The sequence below is a fragment of the Equus asinus genome, chromosome 12 (assembly GCF_041296235.1).
Source record: "Equus asinus isolate D_3611 breed Donkey chromosome 12, EquAss-T2T_v2, whole genome shotgun sequence".
Taxonomy (NCBI): domain Eukaryota; kingdom Metazoa; phylum Chordata; class Mammalia; order Perissodactyla; family Equidae; genus Equus; species Equus asinus.
In genome coordinates, this window is record NC_091801.1 from 31,962,243 (window position 1) to 31,980,009 (window position 17,767).

At 36.0% G+C, this 17,767-nt stretch overlaps 1 protein-coding gene across 1 annotated transcript in view; it reads left to right on the top strand.

Moving 5' to 3' along the window:
- Positions 1–17,767, top strand: part of PXDNL (peroxidasin like) — a 313,214-nt gene that overhangs the window by 261,929 nt on the left and 33,518 nt on the right. Inside the window, 3 exon segments of the mRNA XM_070480896.1 lie at positions 527–696; positions 3,200–3,484; positions 7,183–7,299. Coding sequence (XP_070336997.1) covers positions 527–696; positions 3,200–3,484; positions 7,183–7,299 — 572 coding nt within the window.

A 17,767-nucleotide genomic window follows, 5' to 3' on the forward strand; every position in this document is an offset into this window, starting at 1 on the left:
TAATATCCAACAACTGGATGTTATCTGGGTAGGTGGGGCGTGCACATTTAGTGCTAAGTCATATAATTGTACTTGGCTTTGAGCTGTATTGGTTTGAATATGAATACTTCTTTTATACTTTAACAAAATATGAAAGTGTACTGAACAACTCACAGAAAAGAGGTGAAAAGATTACATATGGCTATCTGATGGTTCCTTTTGTTTCTTAAATAGGAATTCAGGGATGTAAAAATGTGCTGCAGTATCCTTCCTATAGCAGAGACTGCTTTAGTGTCTAAATTCACGCTGCCCTGGAAGGCAGGGCATTTAAACCTCTTTTCCTTCCATCATGTCTTGACTGGAAATCTGTGTTCAGGGTACAACCTCAGAAATGGGAAAAGACAACTTGGATTTAAATTCAAACAAACTTGGATAAAAATTAAGTCAATATACATGAAAAATATTTATAAAATCCTATACTTTCAGTCTTGTTAAGATTTTAAAAATGATTTGGGTTAACTAATATGGATGGAAAACATACTTCCAGCCATTCGTTGGATTTGCGAGATGATGCTCGACTTAATTTGTTTGCTGATGGGACACTCATGATCAGGAGCACTCAAGAGTCCGACCAAGATGAATGTCAGTGTGTGGCCAGAAACGTGGCTGGGGAAGTCAAGACGCAGACTGCCATGCTCAGCTACTCCAGTCTTCCAGGTAAATTTTTTTTTCCTGATTGAACTTAATGTAAATGCATCAGTTTATCCAGTAGTTATTTGCACTAGCAAATGACTTTATATTGCTTCTTTAAATTATGTAATGAATAAAAGTGAAAAATTTGGCATTGTCTATCACTTCCTAATCTTCTTTTGGAGAAACTTGAATTTTTGTCTCTTTTTTTTTTGAGGAAGATTAGCCCTGAGTTAACATCCGCCACCAATCCTCCTCTTTTTTTGCTGGGGAAGACCGGCCCTGAGCTAATATCCATGCCCGTCTGCCTCTACTTTATATATGGGACGCCTGCCACAGCATGGCTTGACAAGTGGTGTGTAGGTCCACACTCAGGATCCGAACAGGCGAACCGTGGGTGGTTGAAGCAGAATGTGTGAGCTTAACTGCCTGCGCCACCACGCAGGCTCCTGAATTTTTTTCTCTGCAAGTCTATTTTAATTTCCTGCTTTAGTTCTTTTCTGGTCACCATGGATGCTGTTCTGGGACTTTGCTATTCTCCTGTGAATTACCCATCCAGCTTCCTCAGAAGATGACCTAGCATCTTGAAGCTGAGGGAAATGGTGGCATCAAAGCAGGAATACCATCCTTTCTAACAATTCATTCAATTATTCATTCATAATTAATTTATTCAGCAAATATTCACTGAATGCCTGCTGAAATAGCTGTTGAAGATTGCATAGTTAGCAACCACACTCCTTTAACTTTCCAGGAGTGATAATTTCAATAGTTTATATAAACCAGACACAATAACTGTGACGAATTTTTATTAATGCCTCTTTAAGATGATGGAAATAGTGAGACACCGTCCCTCATCTTACTGAGTCTATAGTCTGATAGGCGATAGCCATAATTCAACAAAATGACAAGTTTTGTGATGGGTAAGGAGAGGGGATAGAAGCATAAAAGACAGTTATGTGCTAGTAAATGCTTAAAAACTGGCTCTGAGGAGTGAAAAGGAAGCCCTGATTTGCAGCATTTGCCATTTTTCTGGGATATAAATAATCCCACCATGGGCAATTTCAAGTTACTGACATGGCACACTGAACATTTCCACCATGAAGACGTAATCGATGTAAATAAGCTCAAGACTCTAGATAACAGTAAAATGTAAAATCATTAGAAGTGATGAATTTCAGAATTTATATTTGATATTAATGAGATTTATTTAGTTGTAAGTTTATATAATTTAATTTTTAGTAATGGCTATGCTTAACAACCAGCTTGCAAAATTCTGATCATTTGATAGCTGGTTCTCAAGAGCCAGCTCCAGCACCCCTGACAGAGGAAGAGCCCTAGGGCAGTCTTGGAAAGCTGTGTTCATTCAGTGACATCTAAGCAGAAAGCAAGGACAAGTAGGGGAAAGCCAGATAAATAGGGTGGAAACATTATTTTAGCAGAAATGGCAGTAAGGGAAGACAAAGCAGGGCACATTCAAGACATGGAAGTTCTTGATGCCTAGAGGATACACACAAAGAGCTGGGAGTTACATGAGATTTGGCGAGGCGGGAGGTAGAGTCAGGTCATTCGGGCTATTCATGACTGCACCTAAGAGTGATCAAAATTAGATGGTTTTTTTTTTACACTAAGATCTCTCTGGCAGCAGTTTGGAGAAGAAGCAGGAGGTTAGGGCAAGATGAAGAAGTTAGCAGTCTGTGGCAATGGTGCAGAAGAGAGTCGTCGCATGGGTAAGGTAGTGATAAACAGAATAGAGAAAATGGCGCTGAATCAAGAGTTATTCCAGGATAAATATGCACCTAACTCTAATATAATGATTTCCGAAGTATATTGTATTATTACAGACTATATGTTTTGTCCTCTGTCCTCATAGTTAAAGCATGAGCATACGAGGAAACGAATGTGTCTTGTGCATCTTTATATCTCTCCAATATGTAACATTTTACTAGCATACTTAAGACATTCAGTATTGTTAAAATTCAATCAAACCTTCACCATTGAATTAGATTAAATCAATTTATCTCAAGTCTTCAGGGTATGTTGGTCACAAGGTGGCTCCTGTAACCCAAACCATGCCTGAATTCCAGATAGCAAACAGAAGGAAGAGCAATGACTAGATAGTCTTTGCCCCTTTATTTGGGAAGGAAACTCTTCCCAATGACATCTGTCGACATCTCATTGGCAGAACCGTGTCACATGAACACCCTTAACTGCAGGGGAATTCAGAAAGGGGTTTTTTCAATGGGAACCTTTGAACATTTAGTCCCTAAAATAGGAGTAAGTGGGCACATAGCAGGGTCTATGATACAACATGGCATCAAAGCAAGCAGTTTTTTAAAAAAATTGTGTATTTATATCAAATCCAGATTTAATTTATTTTAGATTTAATTATTTCAGAATTTAATGGATGCATATAATTTTTTAGTACAAGGGCATTTTGAAATAACAATAATCTAAAACCCACAATGTAGAGTAAATAAACTTTCTTACTAGCTACTAGCTGTATTTTGTTTTGTTCCCTTCTAACCCTTAGCCAAGCTGAGTTTTGTAATCCAGCCCCAGGACACAGAGGTTTTAATTGGCACCAGCACAACTTTGGAATGTATGGCCTCTGGCCACCCACAGCCCCATACTACTTGGACCAGGGGCGATGGAGAGGGACTGGATGGATCCAGGCACCTGGCTACTTCCGGAGGACTTTACTTGCAGAACATCACACTGCAGGATCATGGTCGATTTACCTGTCACGCCAACAATGATCAAGGCTCTGTTCAAGCTACAGCAAACATAATTGTACAAGGTATAGGAGCAGAAGGGCATGATTGAAATGTTCATGCTGCCACACTCAGGAAATTATTTTTCAAATTAAAAAATAATGTCATGTAACTCAATGGAGAGATATTTTTATTTGCCATTTATTTTTTGGCACAATAGAATTTTAAAAACTAATCTGCTGCACTTTAAAACTTGGATTTTTTTATCACTTCAATCTTTTTCTAAATGCCATAATCAACTATTAGCAAAAAAGGAGATGAAGTCATTAATCTGGCTGTAAACTGTCAAAACATATTTGTGCTTCAGAGTACTTCACGGGTAGAAGAAAGATAATCCAGCTATGAAAGTGAAAAGGCTGTGCCCTGGCTCCACAGTCACTTACCAAGCTGTCTACTCAACATAGCTTAGGAATACACTGGTGGCTCTTACAAGTTGCCTGGGCTGGGTAACAAAAGCAATAAGACTATTCTGAACACAATAGATAATTTATATTCACGAGCATGCAATCATGTTGGAAAGAACTTCCGTTTTTCTGCTATTCTTTTGTTCTTAGCCTGGGGCTGCCCCTTCCTTTCTGTTGTGTGTATGTCTTGGGGGGGTGTGCACTCAACATTCCTTGTGTGCTTAGAGGTTTATTAAACAGCAGAATATAAGTATTATTGGAGCAAAGTCAAAAGTCCTGTTCTAGCCAAATCGGTTTTTCAATAGATGACGAGAGTATAATAACTTACTTACAATTATCCATTTTAAGGGTTTTCTGGAGCTATGGGCCTTATAATTTAGATAAGAAATTTTATAGTTTTACTTAACATATTTGCATATGATGTTATCTATCAAAAAACCAGGTTCTCGGAAATACAGAACAAAAGCTGTTTAGAAATATGGAACTGACAAGCCCAGTTCAGTACTGGAGTTGCGACAAGTTTAGGGTAGTGAGTACCAGCTGCTGCAAGCAGTAGAATTGACCCATCAAGGCACAGTGCCCATCCATCCTAGGTTTCCAGCATTTAGTAAATGTTGTCTGAGTTGAGTTGTTTAGCATCAACTCCTTAAGTAGCAATAGATCAGTAATTTCTTGTGTCTGTTGATATGTCTGAGGAAAAAATTGTTTTCCCTTAGAAATGTTAATATCATGAAAAACATTTTCTGTGCTCTAAAAAGAAGGTATAGGAATGAAAAGTTTTCTTGAAGCCTTTGGTAATTCCTGAGGGAAATTACTTTTAAAGGCCCAAACATCATTTTTACACTTTCAGTGTGTCGGGATTGAAAAATGCTTTCAAAAAAAACAGTTTGGTTTAGTTTTGTTGCATTATTTTATAAGCATTTATTATGCACTTATATACATTATATATATTGAAATGTATACATATATATTTACTATGTAATGTCTGGTTGTAGGAGCATAATACCTCGTCACACATTTGCACTCCAGCAGTCTCCTCTGTTGCACATAGGCTCGTCTTTTGTTTCTCAGCTTCTTATATTTAGCTTCTGTTTTTCTATTTGTTTGTCTCCATCAGCTGATGATTAGCTAAACTCTCATAACATCTCTGGTCCTGTGCATTTCTCACAGTACAACATGCTCACGAGTTCTTTCTGTGAGTCAGTTTGCACTGACCTTGCCTTCTGCTTTTCTTCTGTCCCCTGAAACTGTGTTCTATGTTACTTGCAGATCTATGTCAAGATTTTTAATTGGTCTTGAAATGGACCATTAATCATTCAGTTCATTTATGAAAGAAACTTCTTTTATTTGACTAGTGCATAAACTGAATATTTTGAGATGTATCCCTTTTGTGTCATCTTAACAGATGTTCCATCAATTTTCTTTCGTTCTCTTTGTGCCCATTTAAGCCAAGAGTACAGTTATCCACAGATTAATTTCCTTCCCTAGACTGGCTGAACGAATGATAAATAAAAAGGAAAAACAAGTAGCTTCAATGAAAGGCGTGAATCACAGTGTGGGGTACTTAAGTGAAAGGTCTATAGTCATCAACAAAATAAATAAAAATTCTTCCTTTGGATAAGGCATCATGATCGTGGATTTTGCAAAATCCACCAGAAGGGTGAGTTTTAATAAAATAGTAAAATACTTCATCTAAGCACCTGCTGTTTCAGCATTGGAAGTAGGACTGATGGCCACAGTTCTACGTAGAAGATCCAGAAATGTCAACTCATCATTCTAGTCTAATTCCTCCCGCCCACACCACCTGCTTTTGTGATTTGGGTTTTCTCTCCATTAGATCAAAATTTCTTCATTGATCTAGCAGTTAATCATTTTAGTATTAGGGATAAATGTAAAATGATAATGTACTTATATTTTTCCTGTTTTTTGGTAGGATATGGAATCCAGGGAAATTTAAAGAAATTTTTTTTGAGAGCACATGAGATATAACAATGCTTTTCACCTCGACTTGGCTTATTGTTGGTTTTAGTTATTATTAAAAAGTTGAAATCAAATTTCCCAATATTGGTGTCTTGACTAAATGACTTGTCTTTACTATCAATTTTTATTATATAGCTCTTTTACTGTGTCATGGATTCCTTTTTTAATGTAGAGATATTTTTGTTCATTTCAAGCAACTCCTGGTAGTTTTAAGAGTTAGTGTAATGTTCCGGAAAGAAAATCAGGCTGGGGGTTGAGTGACCTAGATTCTCACACTGCCATATATTAGCTCTGACTGAGAGTAATTCAATTCAGCCTCCCCCAGCCTGAGTTTCTTCATCTGCAGAACATGGAGGCTGGGACTGTGGGTTGTTTTCCAGGTCGGCTTTACTGGAAGGCAAATAAGACAAGTATTTTGCAAGCATTCCTGAGGGCTTTCATGAATTTGGGTGACCTAATAATCTATCTACTAGCAGAGTTATTTATCCCAGTGCCTTACTTAGAATTGAAAACTTTTAAACACCTGTAATACTTGAATACAATATGAAATATGAAAAATACACTGCCAAATATTATTTATTTTAGCATGTGTCTTGTATTTGCAGATGGTGGGTGGGAGCACAGAGTAGCAAGAGTTGTGAAAAGATCTCACTTCAAAGAGAAGTGATTTGTCAGGTCATCTCAGAAAGCTGTTTCTAAATTGTCATCACTTAGGTATTGTTAAAGATCGTTGTGCCCTTGCCACATTGGTTTATTTTTCATATTAATAAGAGTCATGAACAGACACTATAACTGTATATCAGCACTAGCTATTCATTATTCAAGCAAAGTCAACCGTCAAATATCTGAATATTTGGAAATCTCTGGATTTTGACTTAACTGTGACTTTTCAAAGGCGTCATATCATGTATTGTGGGAACATTCATCTTAAGGAGCATAGTTGTTTTTTCTGAAATTAATACAGAAACATATAAAATTTTATTCTGTATGTGAAATTTTAGAGAAAATGATTTTGTTAATGATTCAAATATGATTTGTAGTCTTAAATGTCTCTAGTACAGCCAATAAATGACACCTATGAGGATTTAATCATATGAAGCCTCTCTCATAAGATATAGAAAAAATTCTTTTTTATTGACTACTGCTTTTCTGCTTTGCAAACCAGACATGCATGTTTCTGGTTTCCTTGCAAGCAGGCACAAACATACACAAGCACTTACATGCTCTTAATATCCTTCACCATAAATAATTGGAAACAAATTCTAACTACACAAGATATTTAAATATATTTCCTTTTCTCTCTTACTAAAACTTATAAAATAATTTTCAATTTTGGTGTAATTTTTCATTCTTCTTAGCTCCTCCACAATTTACAATGAGCCCAAAGAATCAAGTGGTGCTAGAAGGACATGCTGTAGAATTTCTTTGTGAAGCAGAAAGCAACCCACCTCCAGGAATTGCCTGGACAAAAGCAGGTATTACCATATCTACAACCAATTGTGTGAAGAAATAAATATCTTCTTTTTAGTGGAGTGTAAAACGTAGTTTAAACTAATTATCATATGTTTATCATGGACGTGAAAACATCACCCAGAAAATAATCTTTGATTTAAGTGTGTCATCATAATTTCTGTGATGGTTTAAGTTTCATCATTTGAATGTGTGGTCTTCTTTACATCATCCTCTCTGAAACTCAGTTTCCTGATTTTTAAAAGACAATTACTGGACAGTTCAGTGATTTGGAACATTTTTTAAAAGTGGCAAAATTCTCTTTTAGTAAAAAATGAAATTGTAAATGAAATGGAATCATAAGGGAAGCTCTAACATTAAATGGATAAAAGAGAGCTGCTGTCACTGACGTGTGGGTAGAGTGTGGGGCCTGGCAGGTGGGGGCCACCTTCCCCGCCAGAGGGCCCGGGCACTTCCAGGGAACTTTACAGAACAAGGTTGACAGTCTATGAGATGAGAACTTGTCTAAGATTTCTCTGGGCTTGGAATTCCTAACTTCTACATTAGTTTAGGTATCAGCTTAAATTCTAAATACATCAACATTTGTGAATTTCTCTTGACTAAAGTTTTTGCTCTGGTCTTTACAAGATTAGAGTGGGTAGGAAGTGGACTTCGGAGCCAGGAAGCTGAGTCACATTCCCACAACCTTGTTTATTAGTTGTAGGACCTTGATCAAGCTATTTAACAGCTTTTACCAGTCTCCTCATTTATATGCTGCGGGTGGTGATGTCTCCTACACCATAGGGTGGTTGTGGGGACTGATTTGAATGTATTTATACTCATATACATTTAAAACAGTGGCTGGCACATAAGTGTACATACTCAATAAAGGTTAGCTATTATTTTTTCCTTCTATAACAAGACATTTAATACGGCACAGATTTTCACTGAAATACTTAAGAATGACAACTTATTTGCTTGTTAGTAACTACAGAGAGTGTAGGCTGAGTATAAGCTCAGAGGTAAGAAGTACAATGATGGCCTGAGGTGTGGCTGTCAGGATTATCAGTGTCACAAAAATCTGCATTCTTGATATGCTATCTCAGCCCTTTAAATGTTATAAATCTATAATGTTTTTATGTTCCAAATATTGCATACATGATTTAAACAAGTGTTATGGAGGTATTTGAAAGTTTCATTTAATAATCATTATGCAGATAATTTAGGAATAAAAACTTTTTCAGTATAAACAAATGCAAAAGTAATTTCTCTCCTAGCCAAATTTTGCCTTTTTGTCCTACATTGAGTAAGGGATTAGGGGGATAATGCTACAGAAGAAGATGTGGGTAAGCCTATGTAATGCCTCATATGTCTTCTTAGGAATTTTAGTTTTTATTCTAAGAGTAATAGGAGCCACTGAAAGCAAGAGTGAGATTGTGAGTAGTCTGGTTTTGAAATTTGCCCTTTAACTGGGATAAGTAAAACTGAGGGGCCCACATGAAGGTGGGGGAATTTGTTAGGAGGCTGAGCTGTTCTCCTGTTGGGGATCAGTCAAGAGGGTTTCCTGGATGCGATGTTAGGGAGAGGCCATCACAGTATTTATTCCCTGACACCAAGGACTTCCTGAAGGACAGTTTCCAACCTCTACCCAGGACAATTATACATTTCTAGCTTTCGCATTTTTGAGCCATACACATGCAATACAAAGTACTTTCTTTCCCTCTTTGCAGGAGGGTCAGCATACAGTTCTCTCCTCGGGCACTTTGAGAATTGACAATGTAGTGCATCATGATCAAGGCCAATATGACTGTCAAGCAGTCAGTCCATTGGGAGTGAAAAAAGTGTCTGTCCAGCTGACTATAAAATCCAAAGGTAATGAGTGCTGTGATTGCGTTTGCACATCCTGAAGAGAATGTCTCTTTCTTTCCCCAGTTTCATTGAGAAGTAATTGACATACATCACTGTATAAGTTTGAAGTATACAGCAGGATGGTTTGATTTACATATATTGTAAAACAATTACCACAATACATTTAATTAACATCCATCATAACATGTAGACAGAATAAAAAGAAAAAAAATTTCTCCTTGTGATGAGAACTCTTAGGATTTACTCTCTTAACAACTGTCCTGTATATCATACAGCAGTGTTAGCGATAGTCATCCTGTTGTACTGTACATCCCCAGTACTTATTCATCTTACAACTGGAAGTTTGTACCTTTTGACCACCTTCCTCCAATTCTCCTCCCCACACCCTGCACCTCTGGTAACTACAAATCTGATCCCTTTTTCTATGAGTTTAGTGTGGGGTTTTGTTGTTGTTGTTGTTTTTAAGATTCTACATATTAGTAAGATCATACAGTATTTGTCTTTCTATGCCTGGCTTATTTCACTCAGCATAATGCCTTCAAGGTCCATCCATGTTGTTGCAAATGGTAGAATTTCCTCATTTTTTATGGCTGAATAATATTCCAGTGTGTGTGTTTTGTGTTTGTGTACCACATCTTCTTTATCCATTCACCTATGAGTGGTTACTTACCTTGTTTCCAGGTCTTAGCCATTATAAATAATGCTGCTATGAACATGGGGTGCAGATATCTTTTTGAGTTAGTGCTTTTGTTTCCTTTGGATATATTCCCAGAAGTGAAATTGCTGGATCGTAAAATACTTAGGAATAAATTTAACGAAGGAGGTGAAAGATCTCTACTCTGAAAACTATAAGACACTGATGAAAGAAATCAAAGATACAAATAAATGGAAAGATATCTTCTGTTCATGAATTAGAAGAACTAATATTGTTAAAATGTGACTACTACCAGAGCATCTGTAGATTCAATGCAATCTCTATCAAGATTTCAATGGTATTTTTTACAGAATAGAAAAAAACACTCCTAAAATTTATCTGGAACCACAAAAGACCCCAAATAGCCAAAGAATTCCTGAGAAAGAAGAATAAAGCAAGAAGCATCATACTTCCTGATTTCAAGATATAATATAAAGCTGTAGTAATTAAAAAAGTATGATACTGGCATAAAAACAGTCCAATGGAACAGAATCAAAAGCCCAGAAATAAACCCAAGCACATATGGTTAACTAACATTTGATGAGGGAGCCAAGAACACTCAATGGAGAAAAGACAGTCTCTTCCATAAATGGAGCTGGGAAAATTGGATAATCACATGTAAAAGAATGAAACTTGACCCCTATCTTACACCACTTACAAAAATTAACTCAAAATGGATTAAAGACTTACATGTAAGATTTGAAACTGTGAAACTCCTAGAAGGAAACATAGCAAAAAAGCTTTTTGACGTGGGTCTTGGTAGTGATTTTTTGGAAATCATGCCTAAAGTATAAGCAACAAAATAAAAAATAAACAGTGGGACTACATTAAACTGAAAAGCCTCTGCACAGCAAAAGAAACCATCAACAAAGTGAAAAGATGACCTATGGAATGGGAAAAAAATCTTCAGACTTATGACGTCAAAGCAGTACTTTGGCATATCATAAATAGTAGTATTCTGGAATGAGATAGTGTTATTTGTCCCTAGTTTATTGTTCACTGACATGTAAAAAAAGAGAAAACTCAAGGTTTAAATTTTTAAAGATAATTCCAACATAAGAATGAAAAATGCTTCTTATTGAATACTATTGAAATTTCTTAGTTCCTGGCTTATGTGGAAATGAAGGAACTTAATTACAGTATCTATAGCACCTAAATTACATTTTCAACACTGCTTTACATTTAAATATATTTTCCTAAGTTTCTCCACAAGTTTGCTATAATTTGTTTTGATGTGGTAAATCTGAATTCAGAGATAACACATATTTAGAAAAGAGCATATGAAAGTAGAAACAAACTACTGCCAGACACAGCAGTGTAGGTGTGAGAAGAAGCACCAGTAACGTTGAAGTGTTTCTGATGCTGGGACACACACGTGAGACTACCTTGAGCCAAGGTCTGTGTCTGGTCTATTATCGATTCCACTCTCAGTGTATTTTAGAGATATCAAATGCTTGTTTTTTTCTGTGGAAGTTGAGGTTCTATGAAAGAAAAAAAGATGAGGGTGTGCAAATAGCAACTCAAAGGCAAGGGAAAACCTGAAACTACTGTTGTAGAAAGATGAAGGGATATGACAAGCCCTTAGAAACCTCCACTTCTTTGGCTCATTTTGTCTAAGAGGAAATGCTGAAAGGTGGTCTGCAAAATGTTTAGAGCTACTTTTGAACTGGATTTCAGCTAGCCAAAAAATCAGGAGGTTTTTACCTTAATATCTTTTTTAAAAGGAGGACATTTTTTTTTTAATTCCTTTTAACTATTTGTTTCTATGTCATTTCACTGGCCTGTCTCATGTTTACCCCTGATGTCCCTTTCTGTGTTTTCCTCCCAGAGATGCTTCTAACCTTTAGTTAGGCAATGGTTTTATTTTTTCCTCTAATATTTTGCTCAACTATATGGAAATATATTATAAATGGTAGATAAAACTGGTAATTTTATAGAAACATATAGTGGCCAGCCCCATGGCCGAGTGGTTAAGTTCGCACACTCTGCTTCAGTGGCCAAGAGTTTCACCAGTTTGGATCCTGGGCACAGACATGGCACCGCTCATCAAGCCATGCTGAGGCAGTGTCCCACATGGCACAACCAGAGATGCTCACAACTAGAATACACAACTATGTACTGGGGAAAAGAAGAAAAAAAAATAAGATTGGCAACAGATGTTAGGTGCTAGTCTTAAAAAAAGAAAGAAAAAAGAAACATGTAGTATAGTTAATGAAAACTAATTCCAGAAGAGGTAGAAATCCAAACAGAATATAGCAGGGTAGCAAAAGAATTGCCAAAGATCAGAGCACTGCAGATACCCTGCTGTTACTCTCTGGCATGACTGTATAGATTGTTAATTACTCTGAATATTAAACTGTGAAAAAGCTAACCCAATAAAAGCATATAGTCAGGTGGTTTCCCAAAGAAAACCATCACATCTTTAAATAGCAAAGAATTCCAATGCTATTCAAATTGTTTCAGGGATTGGAAAGTAATGAACGCTATAAAATATTTTTAGTGAAACAAGAATAGTCTTGATAATGAAATCCTAAGAATTCATTAAAATATAAAAGAAGAAATCTATCTCATATATCTATGCAAAAACTCCAGGAATGTAAATAAATAAATATAATCATAAATCATAAAGAATCCAGTAGCACATTTAAAAAGTTTAATCCACAACTGTGGTGTTTATCCAGAAATTCAAGGATAGTACAATAATAGGAATGCTATTAATATTTTTACCAAATTAATAGATTTAGGGAGAAAAATCATGATTCTTTCCATAAACACTAAAAAGACATTTGATAAAATTCAACATTCATTCTCATTAAAAATGCAGTATAATAGGTCTGAATAGACATTTCTTCAATGTAATAAAATAGATCTACTGAACTCATTAGCCAAAATCCTGCTTAATAGAAAAATTATATGAAAATTTTCACTAAAGAGAGGAATAGACCAATGACTTCTGCTATCATTACTTTCCTTTAATACAGATTTGGAGAGACAGGTAATTATAATTAGCCAAGAGACACAAGAAAGAATAACCAGGAAAATTCAAAAAAAGAACCATAGTTAAGGAGTACTAATCACACTAAATAATAAAATACATAATAAAACTACAATAATTAAAACAGTACCCAGATATTGCACTAAGACGCAATATGTAATCTACAAGTAGATTCAATTACACGAGACCATAATGTATGAAAAAGATGACATTTCCTCTTAGTAAGGAAAAGATAATAATTCAATAAAAGATTGGGGGTGGGGATCGGCCCGTGGCATAAGCTCCACTTTAGTGGCTTGAGGTTTGCCAGTTCGGATCCTGGGGGTGGACCTACATACTGCTTATCAAGCCACTCTGTGGCAGGTGTCCCACATATAAAATAGAGGAAGATGGGGACAGATGTTAGCTCAGGACTAATCTTCCTCAAAAAAAAAAAACGATTTGGGGATAACTGGGTAGATATATTAAAGTACAGTTGAGTGCATATCACACAGATTTCGTTCTGGAGAAGTTCTTCCACCTCAGCCAGTGTGTGTGCCTGGCCCTCCTGACCTGTGTCACTGCCTCTCCTACACAGATCTCCACTGAGTCTTCTCTGCTTTCGGTAGCCTTCCTTTAACTTTTTTGGTGGAGTGAGCTTTAGCGTTCCCCTAGCTTTACCGAAAATAAAACAATAGTTTTATAAACAAAACTGGTAGTACATTTCAGTTTCTCATTCTCCCTGTTGCTGTTTGATGATTTTCTTTTTTAAAGAAAGAGGAAATGCCACTATTATCCTGCCAAACCACAAGACTCCAAATCTTTTTTTCTAAATGTAAATTTCACAGTGTACTCATAGTTCTTTTCCTTGCTGTCTCAGTGCGAGCTGCAGTGGTGACTCCAGTGGGTGGGTCCATCTGAGATAGGGACTGGGAGTAGGCAAGCCTTAGTTTGGTCTTCCCATGCTTCTTTTTATCTTTTAATTCTTCCTTCCTAGTGATGGCACAGAAGGAGAGAGGAAGAGATAGGCAGATTGATTGGCGGCCAGTGAGTGGCAAGATGATCCTCTCTTTTTTGTTGCTGCTGGGTTTTGTCTGGTCTTGTCATCAGGGTCTTCTGCATGGCCACTTCTCCAGCATTCATATGTATTATTCAGAGACCACATTGAGTTCCCTCTACTACTCAGTTCTCTGGAATGGGAGACCCAGCTCCAACTTCTGGCCTCTCAGGCAACCTTGTTTCTTCTTACAGTCTATTCCACAGTCCCTGCTGACAGGGTTTCCTCACTCAATGGGTGGTCATGCTAGGGGTATTACTGATTAGAGAGAAAAGACAAATCACGTACAGCAATTAAATTAACAGCAGATTTCATATCAGTATCAAATAATAATAACTATTATTATTTAGATGCATGCTGAACAAAAATCACGTAATTAAATATTACCTAGCAATGGAATATCAGTTGCGAAAATGGTTATTGAAACTAAAGTGGTATAATCCTCATGTATATCTAAGGTGAAGGATTGGTTAATCTATTAATTCCAGCCTTTTAAAAGAGCAAATGCAAAAATATCAAGGGTAAGTAGCAAAAAATAAAAATATGGTTATAAGTTTCAATCAGACAAGTGAAAAAGATGGAATTAGAAAACCAAGAAATTAATTCTTTTCATAAAAGATAAGAAAGGAGAAAAAGTCTGGTAGTTAATTTGTAGACCAATTCTATAAATGTTCTAAGATAAAGATCAATCCAGTCTTGTACAAACTCTTCCAGAGAATGGAAGACAGAAGAGTCTCCAACTTTAACTAATAAAAGACATTGTGAGAAAAAGCTCTGAATAATCTTTATCAAAACTGAACCCACTGACATTAATAGACTAATGGAGGACGTCATGATTGTAATAGATACAGAGAAAACATTTGACTAAATTTATCATCCATTCATTATTAGGAAGAATTTGGCACTATAAAATAAACAACTAAAATGTTTTCAAAAAAGAAAAGCATTTTTTGTAGGAAAAATACAGGAAATAATATTTTTCAAGATGAAATGTTAGAGGGGCCCGCTCCGTGGCAGAGTGGTTAAGTTCGTGCTCTCTGCTGCCGCGGCCCAGGTTTGGATCCTGGGTGCAGACATGGCACTGCTGGTCAGGCCACGTTGAGGCGGTGTCCCACATCCCACAACTAGAAGGACGTGCAACTAAGATATACAACTGTGTGTGTGGGGGGGGTGGTGGTTGGGGAGATAAAGCAGGAAAAAAAAAAAAAGATTGGCAACAGTTGTTAGCCCAGGTGCCAATCTTTAAAAAAAAAGAGATAAAATGTTACAAATATCCCCTTTGGAATTAGAAAGAAGATTGCATTTACTCAATGCTGTAATGGAAGGTCCTAGCCTGTGAAAAAAGGAAAGAAATAGAAGCAAATATTATGAATTTAGAAGGAATACATACAATTTTATTATTTATGTATAATAGGCTTTCCTCATACAGAATTCAAAAACATCTACAAATAGACTAGCAGAAATTATCAGAGTTTAGCAAGATCATGGGATAGGACATCAACAAGTTAAAATTATTTTCCTTTCTACAGGCCAGCAACAAACAGAATACCTAATTTTATTTTTAAAATGATACTCCTCAAAATAGCAAGACAGTTTAATTTAGTTAAAAATAAATCGACATTAGTGTTGACCATAAGTACAGTGTTGTACAGCAGATCTCTAGAACTTAGTCGTCTTGTTTATATCCCTTTATACCCCTTGATTAATAACTAAAAATTCGTGAAGAGGGTAGATCTCGTGTTAAGTGTTTCTATGACAGTAAAATAAATTTTTAAATAAATAAATAAACCTAACAAAATATGTGGAAGAACTGTGTAGAAAAAGAATAAAACATCATTGAAAAAAATAAAACGTCATTGAAAGAAACTGAAGAAGACAAATACTTAGTATTGTAAAGATGTTAATCCTTCCAATATTGATTTATAAGTCAATACAATTTCAGTGAAAATCCTGAAAGGGTTTTTGGTGGAAGATGAAAGTCTGATTTCAAAATGCATATGAAAGAGCAAAGATCCAAGATAATCTAACAGCAAGATATTATAAATCGATAATAATTAACATATTGTATTATTGGCTCGGTAATTGCCAAGTTGACCAATGGAACAGAAAGAAAGATCATATATTACAGTGGTGGCATTACTCATTACAACAGAAAGTAGATCTCAATAGTGATGGGCTACTCATTATCCACAGAGAAAACATGAAATTTCATTCTTACTTTACTCTATACCCCCAAATCAATTCCAGATTAAGAAATGACTTTATTGTTAAAAAGAAAATATTTAAATATTTCTGAAAACAAATTTTGTGATAGTAATACAAAAGAATTTTTAAAGCAAGATATAAAAACCACTAGCCTATAAAAGATTAATAGTCTGTGTTAAAATTTACATCTTTTATTCATTTAAAACAAGTCAGAAACAGACAATATTGCAACACATATAACTGACAAATGTTTTTTTTGTTATCTGTACTATCTGAATAATTCCCTAGTTCAATACCAAAAAAAGACAAATAAAATAGCAAATGGGGAAAGATAATGAGGATAATCTGGGAAAAAGTTAAATTTGTCCTGTAGAAAGGAAAATAATTTTAACTTGTTGATGTCTTATCCTGTGATTTTGCTAAACTCTTATAATTTCTGATAGTCTATTTGTAAATGTTTTTGAATTCTGTATGAGGAAAGCCTATTACACATAAATAATAAAATTGTATTTTTCCTTGTTGAGATTGAATGTAGATATCTAGGAGATGGTTGGTTTATGAGCATGGAGCTAAGTTGTACAGACCATGGTTGTGAATGAAGTCATTTATAGCTAAGGTGATATGTTGAATGAGAAGGTGAGAAGGCCAAGGATGGGACTTCCTTAGAGTGTAGAGGGATAGAAAAGCTCTGAATGGTATCATAAAGGAATGCCCAGTATGACACACAAACCCAGAGGAGACAAGAGTCTCAACAGCCAGGAAAAAACCTATCTCCAGAAGGAAAGAGTGATCAAATGTGTCAAAAGCCACCAAAATGTGCTTTCAATAAAGACTAGATTCTTTTTTTCTCTTTTTAAGATTCTGAATGTAAAGACCTAGACAAAAACACTTTTCATACAATCAAGTGAACCAAAGCCTTAATGGAAGTAGGCTAAGGAGTAAAGGAGTTAGGAGGTGATGAGCAGAGACTATTTGTTTTGCAAGAAATTTCTTCATGAAGAGAAGCAGTAAGAACCTGGCAGTCAAGATGGGGCAGGGACATGGGCCAATAAGCGGAAAAGTCTGTTTTTCTAAAGTATTTTCTGGAGGGAAGGAGAAGTCAGAAAGATGGAAGAGAGAGTGAGTAATGGATGGTTCAAGATCTCTCAGGTAGCAAGATGGGACAGAATTTCAAATCCCATGAAGCAATTTGCCTTTAAGATAAGAGAAGAGGTATTTCTTTAGTTTAGATGAGGAGAGGAGGGGAGCTAAGAATGGATGGATAGGTACCTCTAGAAAAGAGAAGGGGTATAGGAACTTGAGGAATTTATAGTCTGATGGGTTTTATTTTTTCTGTGAAGTAGAAGATGCCGATATTTTGTAGGAGAAGGGTGTACCAAAAGATGAAGTAAGTGACTTGAAAAGGATAGTAAATGCTTAATTTAAAAAAATTATTGTTAAATAGGACCTGAAGTGACAAACCAGAACATATGACCATGCCAGATATTTTGCAGGGAGGGGTGAGGTATGTTGGGCAGAAGGACAATGGAGTAAAGGAGTTGGGAGTTTTGGAAGGAAAGTTGTAGAGGTGATAATCTTGGCTAAAAAGGGAAGAGAATGAAACTAGGAGCGTGTTGGTCAACAGACAAGAAGAAGAAGGTTCCCAGGAGTCTAGACGAAGTCAAAATGAGGAGATGAAAGAGTAATAGACAGAGG